General features: G+C 31.3%; 1 protein-coding gene across 1 annotated transcript; it reads right to left on the bottom strand.

Annotated features, from left to right (window-relative positions):
* Positions 1–3,289: 3,289 nt before the first annotated feature.
* Positions 3,290–18,314, bottom strand: LOC114330378 (DNA-directed RNA polymerases I, II, and III subunit RPABC1). Its single transcript, XM_050655168.1, has 6 exons — positions 17,833–18,314; positions 17,681–17,769; positions 17,441–17,619; positions 12,840–13,002; positions 8,109–8,187; positions 3,290–3,405 (listed from the first exon to the last, which is right to left on the bottom strand). Exons 1-6 carry the CDS (start codon positions 17,887–17,889, stop codon positions 3,340–3,342), a joined length of 633 nt encoding a protein of 210 aa, XP_050511125.1. The 5' UTR covers positions 17,890–18,314; the 3' UTR covers positions 3,290–3,339.
* Between the last annotated feature and the right edge of the window lie 311 nt (positions 18,315–18,625).

The raw sequence follows: 18,625 nt of genomic DNA, 5'->3' as shown, positions 1-18,625 counted from the left end.
GAAAGAATTCTTTCGAAATTCTTTCTAAATTCATATTATTTGACACGCCTCGTATAAAATGAACAAACTTGGATAACTGATGGTTGCATCTTGAGGTTTAGACCATGCACAGATTTTTATGAAGAATAACCTTTTTTCCTAAAATTATTAATAAAAGAGGTATTACATGTCTAATAAATAAAAATGATGTTCGGAATCGATAATTTAGGAAAATTTCAGAAAATTTTTTTTCAAGTAGAAGGCTGTTATTGCATATTTGAATATGGTTTTTAATTACAAATAACTTTTCATAATAAATTTTTTTGATATTTTGAAATATAAAGGTAGTTTGCTCTTGAGCGAAATTCATATTTTTTGACATATCTCGTATACTGTTGACAAAATTTGATATCTGATTATTGCATCTTAGGTTTTAGACTATGCAGAGCTCTTTATAAAGAACGACTTTTTTTCGTAAAATTGATATTAAAAAAGTTTCCCATATGGTTCCAAGTTACGCAGACACCCTGTATATACATCAATTAGTAACGTCATCCATCTGGGCGTAATGACGTAATCGATAATTTTTTTAAATGAGAATAGAAGTCGTGTGCCAGCTCATTTAAAAGGTTATCTATTCAATTGTCTATTCAGTAGTATGTATAAGCATTCACCTTTTCTTTATACAGGGTGTCCAGAATAATTTGTTTTGAATTAAATTATTTGACACAAAAAAGAATGTACAGTCCGTCTAATTTACTTATCGTTGCACGTCATTATCTACGCCAGAGATCTAAGTTGACATAGTTGCCAAAGTATAAAAAAAAATCCAGAATCCATTTTAAATCAAATAGATCACATAATTATTGTAAACGTGAATTATACAACAAAACAAATTAATATTCAATGTAAATAAATAAAAACTTTAGAAATAGAGAACAAGAATTAAGTTATAATCTTACGTTAAAGTAAATAATAAAAACAGTAAATATAATAAAACAAATACTTATAGTAAAGAATATAAACAAATATGAAGTGTCATCACCGCAACTGTCAAATAAATGTTACCAATTTATGCCAAAATGTCACCTTCGTTCGATAATAGTCACAGTGTGTTCCGAGCAAATGTGCTTCATAAAAACGCTTTATAATCCATTTATACAAATTAAATGAAACATATTATTGTGTATTTCTTTAGGTTAACATTAATAGAAATCTTCAAATATTATTTCTACGCGTATATAATAAAATATGTCTAGTGGCTGTAATTCCAGTATACTAGGCAAAATGATTCTAAAAAAGAACACACCTACCACCTAAATATTTCGTGTTGGATCATGTGACATCACAGGCTATGACGCGGATGACGTGCAACTGTAAGTAAATTAGACGAAGTATATGTAATTTATTTAATTTAAAATACACTGTATCTACTGCTGCCAGAAAATAGATAAAAATGTTTATTTTACAAATATCGAGGATCGACAAAATTATCGAATTAAAATTAAATAAATAATGCAATATTGTAAGATTTGTGAAAAGTTGGTCAAAAATTTTTTAAACGTTTTTTTTTGTTTTTTTCGTAACATTATTCTTTTTGCATGTAACAAAGTTTTTTAGGTTTTTTGGATCATTCCAACAGAAAAGGTCTTTAGTGACTTTTCTTTAAAGTTGATAGTTTTTGCCATATAAACTATTAAAAATTGGTAAATCGGCCATTTTTAACCCTCAAAAAGTATGTGAAAAACAGAAAATTTGAATGTTGCCAAGGTAGGTAGATATTCTTTAAACATCGATTGATGAAATCCCGAAGAGTTTTTTGCAATACAATATTCAAAACTCCTTTGTTTTTTAATTGCTACTCAAGCGTGCGCGACACTATTTTCCACCGTTGCATGTGTATACAGTATGGTGCAAATGAAAGGAATAAATTCGTTATTTCGTAAACCGGCGACTTTAAGGAAAAATTAGGACCCGAAACAGGTCGATTTTTATTTTTACGTTACGATGTTGTGATATATATGGTATACTAGTGACGTCATCCATCTGGGCGTGATGACGTAATCGATGAATTTTTTAAATGAGAATAGGGGTCGTGTGCTAGCTCATTTGAAACGTTCTTCAATTCTCTATTCAGTAATACAAACATTTCTATAATTATTTATACAGGGTGTCCAAAAAAAGTTTTTAATTAAATTATTAAAGAAAAAGAAGAATGTATGTAATTTATTTAATTTAAAATACATTTTACTGTTACCCGAAAACTAAAAAATGTTTATTTCACAAATAAACATTGTTTTTCGATTAAATTCACTGTTCAAGCCAGCTCCCGCAAGCCACCTGCTTCTTGGAAGTTTGAACATTTAATTTGAGCGAAAAGCAACGCTTATTTGTGATATAAACTTTGTTTTCTGATTTGTGAAAGCAGTAAAATGTATTTTGAATAAAATAAATTACATACATTCTTCTTTTTTTTTGTTAAATAATTTAATTTAATAAAAATTTTTTGGACACCTTGTATAAATAATTATGTAAATGTTTATATTACTGAATAGAGAATTGAAGAACCTTTCAAATGAGCTAGCACACGACCCCTATTCTCATTAAAAAAAATCATCGATTACGTCATCACGTCCACATGGATGACGTCACTAGTATACCATATATGCCACAATACCATAACTTAAAAATAAAAATCGACCTGTTTCGGTATTTTTCCTTAAAGTCGCCGGTTTACGAAATAACGAATTTATTCCTTTCATTTGCACCATACTGTATACACATGCAAGGCAACGGTGGAAAATAGTGTCGCGTACGCTTGATTAGCAATTAAAAAACAAAGGAGTTTTGAATATTGTACATATTGCAAAAAACTCTTCGGGATTTCATCAATCGATGTTTAAAGAATATCTACCTACCTTGGCAACATTCAAATTTTCAGTACTTCACATAGTTTTTGAGGGTTAAAAATGGCCGATTTATAAATTTTTCAATTTTTAATCGTTTATATGTCAAAAACTATCAACTTTAGAGAAAAGTCACTAAAGACCTTTTCTGTTTGGAATGATCCAAAAAAATCTAAAAAAACTTTGTTCCATGAAAAAAAAAATTTTAGGAAAAAAACAAAAAAAAAAAACGTTTAAAATTTTTTTGACCCACTTTTGGTCCTGGCAACATGCAAATTTGTTAAAAGGAGTCCTTTTTGAGTATTGTGCAAAAAATCCGAATCGGAATATTTTCCTAGCGGATGCGCAGTGGCTTTCTGGACTAAAATAAGGTGAGGTAATTTTGGAATGAGATAAACCATAAAACCATTATATAGATTATTTATTAAAATTACATTCATCGCATAAAAAATACTTAACAAACTAATCGGTAAGAAATATACCGCCCCGCTGTCTCAGACGACCGGATAATTTTTACAACCTGTAACAAAAAATATTTTAAATAGGATTGAAGATGAGGTATTATGCAGTGTATATCCACGGATATGTTGTACTAATTATTTCTCAAAAAGGCCGTGTTGAAGGCAGAGAGATTTAAGCTTCTTTAAACTAATTTAATCCAAGGCTGTTTAGAATGCTCTAGCAGGTTGGAAATAGATTTAAAATTTCCGGAAAAATTAGGTGCACGAAAAAAACCTGTTTTTCCGAAAAAAAAAACAGGAAAAAATGAAAAATACGGAAAAATTGACATTTGGTACAATATACTAAACAAATTCTGCATCCCGTATCAAAATCGATAAATTTAGTAGAATTCGATAGATCTATATTATCAGAAGTGCCTTTTGTCTTTAAGTAGGTATCTTAATAAAAGACACAATATTAAAAAATATTCCCCAACAAGTTAACCAGACTAGTTCTCTTATCGAAAGCTTGCTAAAATATGTATGTTGAAAAACGCTACGAATTTTGTTCTAAGCTGATGCACTTTGCAGCCTATTGATTCTCGCTTTAAAGAAGAATAATTGAATGAAGACCAACTAATGGAAGCCATACACTTCATTTCTGAAATGGCTTGTTCACTAAGGCCCGGTCTTTTCACCTCCGAATAACTAGTTATCGGGAAGTTTATTTGACAGATTTACATGTAATCTGCCGGATAAACTTCCCGACAACTATTTATTTGGAGGTGAAAAGACTGGGCCTAAACCTAGATGTACGGAAGGTGGTGGAACCAGCTTCTGAATGGTTGATTATGAAGACTCTGATTAACAAATCTTGAAATAAGTAGTAAATGGAGGGATAAAACTGTTTACTTTCGAAGCACAGATACTTTAACAAACACTGTAGAATAATACAAATTACATACTAAGTTTAATAGACAACTTTGCTGTGTCTTGTTTGCGAATTGAATACACATGTGACGATTGTCCAACTTGGACGTGATAATAATGAGGATAATTATCAAATGAAGATAATATAAATGAAGAATTTGACAGACAGCCTGTAGAGTCAACGGAGACAGTAGCAGCAATGGTCACCAAAATAACAAACGAGGAAGTGGCTCAAGCGCTTCAAAAAATAAATAAAGGAAAAGCGGTAGGACCACATGATATTCCTGGGGAAGTATGGAGAGCATTGGGAGAGACAGGAACAAGGTGCCTAGCAGATCTATTTAATAGAATTATGGAAGTTGGACAAATGCCAGACGAATGGAAAAGCAGTATACTGGTACCTGTTTACAAAAACAAGGGAGATATACAACAATGTACAAACTACAGGGCTATAAAACTGCTTAGCCACACCATGAAAATATGGAAAAGAGTAATTAATAGACGGATACGTGAAGAGACCGAAATATCCGAGAATCAATTTGGCTTTATGCAGGGCAGATCAACAACAGATGCAATTTTTATTTTAAGGCAGTTGATGGAAAAAACGGGAGTAAAGAAACAAACGCTCATATGGTATTCATTGATCTTGAGAAAGCATATGATAGAGTTCCTCGAGCGATTCTGTGGTGGGCAGTCAATAAGAAAGGAGTCCCTGGTGAATATGTAAAGATTGTGAGGGATATGTATGAGGGAGTAACGACTAGTGTTACGACAGGTGTGGGAGAGACTGATAAATTTCATGTGAAAGTAGGATTGCACCAAGGCTCTGTGCTTAGTCCGTATTTATTCTCATTAGTTTTGGACCAGATAACAGCGAAACTACAGGGTAACATTCCATGATGCTTAATGTATGCTGATGATGTCCTCTTAGTAGGAAGTAGTGAAAGAGACTTAGAAAAAAAAACTGGAACAGGGGAGGCAAACTCTGGAGGAAAAAGGTTTAAAACTTAGTAGGTCAAAAACAGAGTATTTGGAATGTTCATTTAAAGATGGAGTTACTACAAATAAAATGGTATCTTTGGATGGTGAACTGATTGTAAAAAGCCATAGTTTTAAGTACCTGGGATCGGTATTACAGAGTAATAGAGAAATCGATGGAGATGCATGCAGTAGAATTAGGGCTGGATGGATGAAGTGAAAAGAAGCGAGTGGTGTGTTGTGTGACAGAAAAATTCCAATGAAGTTGAAGGGAAAATTCTATAAAACAGCCATAAGACCGGCTATGATGTACGGAAGTGAATGTTGGGCAGTGAAAAAGAAAGAGGAACAACGAATGCATGTGGCGGACATGAGAATGCTTAGACGGATGAGTGGTGTGACAAAGAAGGATAAAATTAGAAATGAGTATATTAGGGGAAGTCTAGGTGTGGCACCAATTGATGCCAAAATGAGAGAGCATAGGTTAAGATGGTTTGGTCATGTTCAAACGTCGAGACGTTAATCACCCAATACGAAGAATAGCTGAAGTGCAGATTCCTGGAAGCAGTAGGAGATGAAGACTAAAGAAAACCTGGGGGAAGTCGATAAGGCAGGACATGTTGGTAAAGGGGATTGACATTGATATGACCCAAGATAGAATTATGTGGAGAAATGCAATTAGGGAAGCCGACCCCGCATAGGGATAAGGCAAAGAGAATGATGATGAATAATGAGGATAATATTGCGAAATAAACGTAGACTGTCATGAGACTGTCCAACTGTGAACGTAATAATGAAAATAATCATACCTCTAAGAAATCAGCTTTTAATAGGATTCTCACCAAGGTGGAAAAAGCAGGTAATTTTTGTGGGTTTGTAGTTTTAAATTTTAAAGCAAATAAATATTTTTTGTAGTCAAATATGAAAACCTTTTAGCAGAATTATGCAAAGGATAATGTATGCCTCGAAATGGCCATGGAGATCGAAATTATAATTAACTACGCATAACTGCATTGGATCACTTCCATTGTTTTTATGATGCTTGAAACAGCTTTACCATCGATTTCAAATGGGAACAAAAAGAGGAGAAATAGGGACATAATAATAAAATGGTTTTTCAGAAGGCGACAATCGATATAAGGTAAATCTTACCTTGTGTAAATAATAATTTTCTAATATATGACGAGGTTAATTATTGATTTACGCGGCAAAGGCAATTGCCGAAAATATGGACTATTTTTTGGTTAAAATATATTTGTAAGCCTAGGATAGTCGTACAAAGATGTAACAGAGAAATATATTAAGATTGTATTAATAAAGAAAACAAACGCTCATATGGTATTCATTGATCTTGAGAAAGCATATGAGTCCCTGGAGAGATTCTGTTGTGGGCACTCAATAAGAAAGAAGTCCCTGGTGAATATGTAAAGATTGTGAGGGATATGTATGAGGGAGTGTTAGGACAGGTGTGGGAGAGACTGATAAATTTCATGTGAAAGTAGGATTGCACCAAGGCTCGGTGCTTAGTCCTTATTTATTCTCATTAGTTTTGGACCAGATATACTGAATTCGCTCTATCGAGATTCACTTTGACACTGACGTTAGTAATTTCTTTTTTGAAAAGTTCAGGTTGTCAAAAGTGACTGGAAATTACTACAAAACCAACGCACCTGCTCATATCCAATATTATTAATAGTAAACAGACATAAAAATAACATAAACCTTACGCCAATCAATAATTATTTATTTACACCATTATAATGTATTGATAAGAAATGAGAACATTATTTATTGTACAAAATAAAAATATATTGTAGAAATAAACTTAACAAAATTTTATGAGATTAGTAGACACTCCCACTATTTCTAATAATTCTTCTTTTTTTAATGAAAGATTAAGTTGATTTGAGTTGATTTTAGCAGTTAATAGTGTGAGGTAGGAATTTTTGTGTTGTATGTTTCCTATTCCGAATGTGTCCAAAAAAAAAATTTCGCGAGAGCGAATGTAGTATAACAGCAAAACTACAGGGTAGCATTCCATGGTGCTTAATGTATGCTGATGATGTCGTGTTAGTAGGAAATAGCGAAAGATACTTAGAACACAAACTGGAACAGTGGAGACAAGCTCTGGAGGAAAAAGGTTTAAAACTTAGTAGGACAAAAACAGAGTATTTGGAATGTTCATTTAAAGAGTTACTACAAATAAAATGGTATCGTTGGATGGTGAACTGATTGTGAAAAGCAATAGTTTTAAGTATCTGGGATCGGTATTACAGAGTAATGGAGAAATAGATGGAGATGCATGCAGTAGAATAGGGCTGGATGGATGAAGTGGAAGGAAGCGAGTGGTGTATTGTGTGACAGAAAAATTCCAATGAAGTTGAAGGGAAAATTCTATAAAACAGCCATAAGACTGACTATGATGTACAGAACTGAATTTTGGGCAGTGAAAAAGAAAGAGGAAGAACGAATGCATGTGGCTGAAATGAGAATGCTTACATGGATGAGTCGAGTGACAAAAAGGGATAAAATTAAAAATGAGTATATTAGGGGAAGTCTAGGTGTGGCACCAATTGATACCAAAATGAGAGCATAGGTTGAGATGGTTTGGTCATGTTCAACGTCGAGACGTTAATCACCCAATACGAGGAATTGCTGAAGTTCAGATTCCTGGAAAGAGAGGAAGACCAAAGAAGACGTGGGGGGAGGCGATTAGGTAGAACATGTTGGTAAAGGGGATTAATATTAATATGACCCAAGATAGAATTATGTGGAGAAATGCAATTAGAGAAGCCGAAAAAAAGCAAAAAGAAATATGTTTAGTGAAATGTTACAAGGTTGTAACACAAAGCAATTATACAAAGGTAAGACTCACCTGTCCTCTTTTCAGTCCAAAATATCTCGCAACTGGGTCACCAGCTTGGATTCTCATCAACATATTTTCCTTTAATTTACTACAGAAAGTGTTAAGGAAATTCTTATATTAAAATATTTACATTTTCCAAATACAACCTATTTTACTGAATCATGACAAAAAGGACTATAGTACATTCTTTCATGGTTTTTGCTGTAAATTTTAAAGAACCACTTGGATTGACATGATATTTGGCATACGCATAGCTAACATGTCAAAGAAAAAAAGTGATAAGGTGCCAATGTGTGCTTTTGCCCTGGGGGCGATTTTCACCCCATCTCGGGGGTGAAAAAATATATGTCCAAGGTAAGTCCCGAAATGGATAAACTGACTAATTTTAAGCAACTTTTGTTCTATAGAGTTTTTTCACCAAATCAATACTTTTCGAGTTATTTGCAAGTGAATATGTTCATTTTTCAACAAAATAACCACGTTTTCAGACGGTTTTTCGCAAATAACTCAAAACGTTAGGATTTTGTCGAAAAAAATAATCTTATCAAAACTATAGCCTATAAAAAAGTGAAAAAAAAAAAGAATGTGTATGTACTTTGTACGCACGTAAGAAGTTATACTTCTATTATATGACTTAAACGAAATTAATATACTTTTATTTATATTTTATTTAAATATTAAACTAATTTATACTTACTACTTCTCAAACATTTTAATTAAAACAGTGCCAAAAATTAAAATAATAAAAGAATAAAACACACACAAACACATTAAAAAATGCGACAAATGATTTCTGAACAATAATTGTCGGAAATTTTTTTTAACTAAATACGTATTTTCTGAAAATAAAATTATATAATAAATATACTTACAATCATAAAATGTATAAAAAAAATAAAAAAATAAGTTTCTATTGGGGTTCGAACCCGCTTATCAGCGCGGTTGGTATTGGGGTTAATTCGCCTTAAATGCTTCGCCACGGAGACAATGCGTCATTATGTGCGAAGATCGACTAACTAAACGGATTTAACTTTTGACAGTTTTGAATTAAATCAAATTATTTTGATTTTGAATTGAAATGATTTAGAATTGAAAAAATACAACAAAACATAGAGTAAGAAAACAATATATTAGGTGAATATTGATAGAAATTTTGATGGTAATCAAATTATGTAAATAAAAGTATTACATACTACGTATTTTGGTAGGTTCAAATAGGTAGGTAGTTATGAAATTTTTTATTAGAATACTGAAATACTTTCAATTATTACGTACCTGTTGCTTTTAAAAACTATTTAAAAAGTCACTACAATTATAAACTTTTTTGTTTCTGTCCTCACAACAATAAAACTAATATATTATACAACATTTGTTTACCTCCATATTGCCAATGAGCCCGTAAAACGACTAATACCATACTGTCGGTGTGCGCATGCGCGCAGATTAATAATAAATATACATTATTATATACAAATAATATAAATATATATACAAATATACATATTAGGTCTCTATACCTAGCAAAAGCAGAGTTATAGCTAATGAAAAATAGGTTCATATTCGAAAAATTCCAAATAGAATAATTCAATGTGAAATATCCAAATAATGAAGCATTCTTGGACAAAACACATTACAACTTTTTTAAAGTGTTTAAAAAAGCTTTATTTTTGTTTTTATAAAAAAATTTCTAGCATCAAATGTAAGCAAGTTACGCTCAAAATAAAGTGGGTCCCTTTTGTTTTGGCAAAAAAAATCAGGAAAATTACCCCCCAATTAGCAACTTAAATGAAATCATTACCGCTTCACAAGGTACTTTACTTATGTTGTGTTTATATGATCTGTAAGACCATATTTATTTTGAGCGGAACTTGTTTACTTTTGATGCTAAAAAATATTTTTAAAAAACAAAAATAAGCATTTTTTAAATACTTTAAAAAAGTTAAAATGAGTTTTCCCCAAAAAAGTGCTTCGTTTTTTGGTTACGGCACGTTAAAATATTCGATTTGGAATTTGACGAATATTTTTCATTAGCTATAACTCTGCTTCTACTAAGTATAGTGACCTAATGTATACACCATATTTTTCACTTTTTTACGTGCTATATTTTTGATAAGAATTTTTTTTTTACCAAATATTTACTTTTTGAGTTATTTGCGAAAAACCGTCTGAAAACGTGGTTATTTTGTAGAAAAATTAACATATTCACTCGCAAATAACTAAAAAGTATTAACTTGGTGAAAAAACTTGATAGAACAAAAGTTGCTTAGAATTAGTCATTTTATCCATTTCCGGATTTATTTCGAACATATATTTTTCACCCCCAAAAGGGGGTGAAACTCACCCCTAGGGCAAAAGCACACATCGGCACAATATCACTTTTTTTCTCTGCCTTGTTAGCTATGTGTATGTCAAATTTCTTGTCAATCCAAGCGGTTCTTTAAAATTTAGAGGTTTTGCAATATTTTACCTTTTAAGAACATACTACTACTAAATTCTCACAATAATATGAAATGCACACTTCGTATCAGAAAACAGATATACCACAACAGAAAAAGAGAAGAGTTCATAATAGATTCTGTGAAAAACAAATGAAAAATAGAATAGCAAATATACAGAAAATATTTAAGTATAATAAATTTATTAACTGGAAGAATTAGACTGAATATGCTTACTAACTATGATGATCTAGAAAATATTATAATTATAAGTTAACATATAAAAAAAATGAATGAAAACAAACAATTTGAAAACTAAAAGTAACCAATGAAAATGTGAAAACAAATTTTAGTTAACCCGTCCACTACCGGTGTAAAATGAATAGAGCCTCGGGTACCGACTACCTACTTAAAAACATAGTTGTCCACAAACCTGTACACTACTCCACTATGGCGTGGTCGGCACAGGGCACACAGAGCCAAGCATTTCACAGTGGTGTGGTCGGCAGTGAATGTGTTAAAAAACAAAAAGGACAATACTGGTTAAAAAATCCAGATATAGACTAAAATTCTATGGACTAACCAAAAGTTAAATCATAAAAATATATACAGGGTGTTAGTAAATAAGTATGAAAAATTTTAAGGGTTAATTCTACATGAAAAATTAATACCAGTGTGCTCTATAAACATATGTCCGCAAATGCTTAAGTTTCGGAGATACGGGGTATTGAAATTTTTATTTCAAACTGCCAATTTATTTATTGCTCTAAGACCAGTAGAGCTATGAAAATGAAATTTGGTGAGTTTTAGGAGGTAGTTATTACGAATTTTTTAACATACAATTTAGAATTTTATATTCATCATTTGCGCACCTACGGGAAATGGTCTGAATTTTTTTAAAGAAAAAAATAGTACGCCATTGAAATATTTCGAATTAAAAGTTATTTTTAAATTCCACGTCTAATTTATGATAAAAAACCTTTCTTGCCTTTTTTTCATATGATGCACCGTTTTTATGCAGAAAAATAAAACATCTTGGCGCGTATTTTTCATTTCTTAATACATCATCAAGAACTATCCAATATAAAAATACTAAACTAGAACAATAACAGAAAATATTACTAATAAGATTTCAACTACGTGCAAAGCTGCAAGAAATGTTTAAAATGATCTCCTTTACAGATAACAGAAGAATTTTATATTCATCATTGGCGCTCGTACGGGTAATGGTCTGAATTTTTGAAGAAAAAAATAGTACGCCACTGAGATATGTCAAACTAAAAATCATTTTTGAATTCCTCGTTCAATTTACGACAAAAATATCTTTCTTTCCTTTTTTCATACGAGGCGCCGTTTTTATACAAAAAAATAAAACATCTAACGCTTACCAAGTATTTGAGGTAGTTTCCCCATATGCATAGAAACTTAGTTCAAATACTTTGTAAACGTTAAGATGTTTAATTTTTTTGCATAAAAACGGCGCCGCATATGACAAAAAGGCAAGAAAGATTTTTGTCGTCAATTGAACGAGGAATTCAAAAATAATTTTTAGTTTGACATATCTCAGTGGCGTACTATTTTTTTCTTCAAAAAATTCAGACCATTACCCGTACGCGCGCCAATGATGAATATAAAATTCTTCTGTTACCTGTAAAGGAGATCATTTTAAACATTTCTTGCAGCTTTGCACCTAGTTGAAATAGTATTAGTAATATTTTCTGTTATTGTTCTAGTTTAGTATTATTATATTGGATAGTTCTTGATGATGTATTAAGAAATGAAAAATACGCGCCAAGATGTTTTATTTTGTGCATAAAAACGGTGCATCATATGAAAAAAAGGCAAGAAAGGTTTTTTATCATAAATTAGACGTGGAATTTAAAAATAATTTCTAATTCGAAATATCTCAGTGGCGTACTATTTTTTTCTTTAAAATAATTCAGACCATTGCCCGTAGGCGCGCCAATGATGAATACAAAATTCTTAATTGTAAGTCATAGAATTCGTAATAACTACCTCCTAAAACTCACCATATTTCATTTTCATAGCTCAACTGGTCTTAGAGCAATAAATAAATTGGCAGTTTGAAATAAAAATTTCAACACCCCGTATCTCCGAAACTAAGCATTTGCGGACTTATGTTTATAGAGCAAACTGGCATTAATTTTTCATGTAGAATTAGTCCCTTAAAATTTTTCATACTTATTTACTAACACCCTGTATAAACGACAAAGGAGGAAACATGAGCTACCAATCTTTATGTTATCTTTCGTTTATGGACATAAAACCTATATAAAAAGGATACTATCTTGCTAACAATTCTTGTTTTTCTTCTGGTGTCATTACCACATGTTCTGGTACCAATTCATGTTCAGTAATATTGATCAACAACTCGGATTCCAAAAATTGTTCTAATATGTATTTTGGAGCCATATCAACTAGTGACTGTTTGGCAGATGGTGTCATACCTATAAAAAAACAAGCAAACTTAATTTTAGTATTATAACTACATGTTTGAAATAAATGTTTATTGAAAATGCTAATTTGCCAGACCAAACTATTAACAACTTGACTGTCCCATTAGAAACTATATCAGGAGTCTACTGCATCCAATGATATTTTAACCTTCGACACACACACATATAGTGACCACGTAAAGGTTGGAATAAATTCATTTTTTCATGAACGGGCAATTTTGGAAATAAATCCCGAAACAGGTCAATTTTTATTTTTAATTTACGACTTTTTGGCATATATATCATCATCATCCATGATTTTTTTAAATGAGAATAGGGGTCATGTGCTAGCTCATTTGAAAGGTAATTCAATTCTCTATTCAGTAATATAAACATTAATATAATTATTTATACAGGGTGTATTTTTAATTCAATCTATTGACATAAAAAGAAGAATGTGTGTAATTTATTTAATTCAAAATACATTTTACTGCTATCAGAAAACAGGAAAAAATGTTTATTTGATAAATAAATATTGTTTTTTGCTTAACTTCAACATTAAAGCAGCCAACCACCTGCCTCTTGACAGTTTGAACATTTGAGAGTGAGACAAATAAACTACATATTTTCTCCTTTTTGTGTTATTAAATTGAATACAAAAAAAAATTTTGGACACACTGTATAAATAATTATGTTAATGTTTATATTACTGAATAGAGAATTAAATTACCTTTCCAATGAGCTATCACACGGCCCCAATTCTCATTAAAAAAAATCATCGATGACGTCATCACGCCCAGATAGGTGAAGTCACGAGTATGATATATATGCCAAAAAATCGTAATTTAAAAATAAATATTGACCTGTTTCGGGATTTTTTTCCAAAGTAGTCCATTCTCGAGAAAATGAATTTATTCCAACCTTTAGGTACGTGCTCACTGTATATTTCCTGTACACCAAACATACACTGGGGTGTGTCCTACCCCACCTGTTCTATTCCTATTTCTTAACAAATATCAAAAATTAAACAACTTTAACCCAGGAACAGTAGTGATCTTTGCTGTCACGTAAATGGTCAGGTGTTAGATTAAATCTAACAATACAAATTTAAATACAAATTTAAAACAAATTTTTATTTACTTGTTATGTTAAAACTATCTACACTACTCCAAGAAATTAACGCACCACCTTAAAAATGGAACATTTTTGTTGTCTTGAATTTCTTAAACCTGTTGTCTGATTTAAGTGAATTTTTTAATATGTTATAGCCTTATTCTTTAACAATAGGGCTTTTCATTCACAGTCATTTGTTTCGAGCTTCTCTGTCATATGTCGTATAATCCGTGCATATTAATATACACAGATTATACAACATTAGACAGAAGCTCAAAACAAATGACCATCGATGAAAAGCCTTATATCGCTGTAATAATATTGTTGCTAGATAGATAAGTACCTAATTGTCATTGTATACCGGCTGTACCAATCAAACTGTGTATTTTTCTTAAAGTTCACTGCTTCCTGTGGAATATTCTAGCATTTATAGTATATTTAAATTAAAACCCAAATATAGCTTCAGATTTTCTTAACATTCTGTTTTTTGATTCAATTGCTCATGTCTCATGTTGGATAACAAAAAAGTTATGTACTTTAACAACTAGCCATGTTTTTCATCAATACAGGGTGTGGGACAAACTTTAAGGGGTAATTCTGCATGAAAAAGATATCACAGTTTGCTTTATAAACATATGTCCGCATATACTTCGTTTCCAATATACAGGGTGTTGAAATTTTTCTTACAAACTGACAACTTATTTATTGCCTAAAACTGGTTGATATATGCAAATGAAATGTGGTTGGTTTTAAGGGGTACCTATTTATTGCGCATTTTTTGACATACAATTAAGAGTTTTATATTCACCATTGGAGTGCATACAGGTAATATAACTTGTATATACGTCAATGGAGAGTATAAAATTCTTAATTGTATGTAAAAAATGCGCAATAACTCCCTTTTAAATCCTATCAAATTTTATTTGCATCTCAACCGGTTTTAGACCATATGGTCATTTTGTAACAAAAATTTCAACATCTCGTATCTCGGAACCTAAGCATTTGCGGACATATGTTTATAAAGTAGACTGTCAATATTTTTTCATGCAGAATTACCCCTTAAAGTTTTTCGTACTTATTTAGAAACACCCTGTATTGATGAAGAATATGGCTAGTTGTTAAAGTACCTAACTTTTTTATTATCCAACACAAGTGAATGAATCAAAAAGCAGAATGTTAAGAATACCTGAAGTTATAGTTGGGTTTTAATTTCAATATTTTATAAATGCTAGAATATTCCACAGGGAGTGGCGAACTTTGAGAAAAAAAAAACACAGTTTGATTGGTACACACGGTATACAATGACAATTTACTTGCCTAGCAACAATATTATTACATCGATATTTATTTATTTATTTATTTATTTAACCTCCTTTAATACACAAAATAATTGTTATTACATTAAAAGAGTGCTTACTACTTCTAAAAACTAATTCCTATATTAAGTACTAAACCTAATCAGAATAGAACAAGTAAAAACAAGTAAAATACACTACAAATACATCTAGACAAATAAATACATCTAAATACAAATAAATACATCTACATAAAATTTTACGACAACAACTTTTGTAGACTAGAAATTTGTTTCAGAAGCAACTTTAATTTGTTTCACTGAAGAATTTAAAAAGTCTATATCACAGTTAATTATCATATGGTTACATTCTTGTAACATCTTATTTATGGGTGAACAATCAGTCTTATTAGTTGAAAACAGTCATTTGTTATTAATTCTTAAATGCGTTTTTGGAACATGAAATTTAATATTATTTATAAAAAAGCAATCTTTATATTTAACGTGATTTACAACATAGTATATAAAAAGGGCTGAATGAAAATGTCTTCTATTATCCAGTCGCTGAACTTTAAAACAAGTTAGCATAGCATTATAGGAAATCATGTAGGGATAGATACCAAACTTTCTGACATAAAGAAACCTCAAGAATCGTTTTTGAACCTTTTCAGTCAGATCAACATTGAATTCGGCTTGTGGTGCCCATATAATAGAGGCATACTCCAAGTGAGGTCTTACCAGTGCATTGTATAATAATATTGTTAAAGAATGATGCTATAAGATATTAAAAAAAAAATAGCAAAGTGGATAACAGATTTTAGAAAGTCAAGGCATCAAAAATGACCCATTTTTAATGTAGTGCTTTAATTTCTTGGAGTAGTATATTTCTAATAATTATTAAAGCTAATTAGGGTTTATTTTTTAACCAGGAGGAGTAAACTAAAAAGACAGATTCACACCCAAGACAGTCACTAGAAAAATAACCAAAATACATCTTCTTTTTTAGTTGATTATGTCGGCCCTCAACGGTAATCCATAAATATTATATTATATTAATACGTTGCTGAAGAGTTCTAAAAACAACTGCTTCATACTAAAAATCTAAAAATTAAAGATATAACACAGAAAACACAAAAAATCGCTGATATAACTGAATTAACCTATGAAATGCCAAAAGTGTCAAAACTTGATAAATGTCATTAGTGTCAAAATTTTATAACAGTGGAGTAAACTTGCCTGCGGTTGGACAAATTACAAACAAGCATTACAGTGTGGTAAATTTGAATCACTCCTCTTGGTTTAAAAACAAACTATAGTTCTCACCAAAGCCATAAATTCCACAAAAAAAAACTACATATTACTGCACTCTTCCTCAAAGCACTTACAAGTGGAAAGTTATGTTGCAAAATTGTTCATCAAGTTATCACAGAAAAGGATAAAATGTTAGATTTTTTATAACAGCACACAGAGGTGTAACAAGGATGATCCTAAGGGGGGAGTTACATCTACTTGAAGGTCTCTGGGGGATATGGAATAATAATGGCGTTAAGCATATATAGCTCAAAGTAAATCCAAAAGAGGGGGGGTTATAACCCCCAAAACCACCCCCTGGTTACGGTTATGACAGCACAACAAATAATCTTGTACAAAAAAAAATATTTTACCGAAAAAATCCCATGTTGTACAAAAATCTTGTTTCAGTCAAAACTCAATATTTGTCAATATGAATGAAACTCACATGTTAAAATAAACTTTAATCTCAGGGACATAAAGGATAGAAATGATAGAAAAATCACAGATACAACAAAATGTCTACTACAAAAAACATTACACACAACCCACATTGAGGTAATAGAACCCCACAACTGAATAACGGTGGTAACTTGTATACTAATTTTCGTAGTATCCTCCCACCCTCTTATGTTTAGGTAGTAGGAGACGTAAGCTGAATTTGTGTAGAGCTCCAAAATTCTATTTAACATGCTGTTAAAAAAGTTCTGGGGTTTCTCACACCCCAGTGTATATTTAGTAGTTTCTACTTACCTGCTTGAACAACAATAATAGCTCTATGAATATTTTCTTCCTGCATACGGGAACAATAGGTTTTAATGGTTTTTATTCCAATTTTTGGTTCGTCTGGGAAAAATACAAACAACTGGTCTGTAGGATCATCATTGTGAGCTACCAACACGATCAAATCACTTCTTGACGGTCTTTTCTCGCTGAAAATAAATATTTAAGTTAGTTATTCAGAACTACATACACAGGTTAGTTAATGTTTACCTAGGTTTGTCTCCAAACTGTTCCTTAAATTGTTCTAATGTTTGATCCAATTCATCTTGAGTTACTAGGTAGCCTCTATCGTGACATAACTATAAAAAGAATGTTATTACCAATGTTTAATATTAAGTTATTAAATTAAAACATAATGTTACCTGCATGACAGTTTTTCTGATTCTCCATAGTTTGTACGTTTCAGCTTCGTCATCCATTATTTAGTTAATAATGCAAATTCAGAAGTAGAAAAATGTATAATTTGTTAACAAAGTTCAGAAAATAAATATAATAGCAGTATTTCTGTTGATACTTGTTTTATTTTACACTTGAAATTCAAAACCTAACCAAAAAATTTTTGTGGTGTAAATGTAAATCTTCTTCTGTTTACATTATGGGCGATTTTGACTATTTTATGTAAAACTACCTTTATATCAAGTTCCGCGTGAAGTTAGGCGTGTTAATGACAGTAGCGATTTTGGGGGCGAGAAATTCATAAAAAAAATCGCTAATTTCTGCATCAATAAATTCGTGAATTTGTTGGAAATTTCTTTGATTTCAAATAAATGTTGAAGCAACTGTTGCAGGAACTTCTAATGTAAAAAAATCACCATTTTCATTATCAACTGTCACCACCTGTCACCAGTGTCACCAACGAACTGTCAGTATTGAGTTGACAGTTCGTTGGTGTCACCCACGGTTATTAGACTTTATTACGGTTGTCTTGTCCGACGGTGGTGGGGAGACTTATATTTTTGACTTTACGTCACAAGAGTTTACAGTCCCATATTTTTAAATGATTTTCGATCATTGAATGTGTGTTATTGTGTATATATGTGTATTATTTGTGTTATTATGAAATAATTAGACAAATAGTACACCTTTTATCTTTTTATCTTATACCGGGTGGTGAATCGTAAAAAGAGCCATAGGAAACTCAATGTAAATTCTGAA

This window comes from Diabrotica virgifera, chromosome 6 (genome assembly GCF_917563875.1).
Source record: "Diabrotica virgifera virgifera chromosome 6, PGI_DIABVI_V3a".
Lineage (NCBI taxonomy): Eukaryota > Metazoa > Arthropoda > Insecta > Coleoptera > Chrysomelidae > Diabrotica > Diabrotica virgifera.
This window is presented reverse-complemented; position numbering and strand designations above follow the sequence as displayed.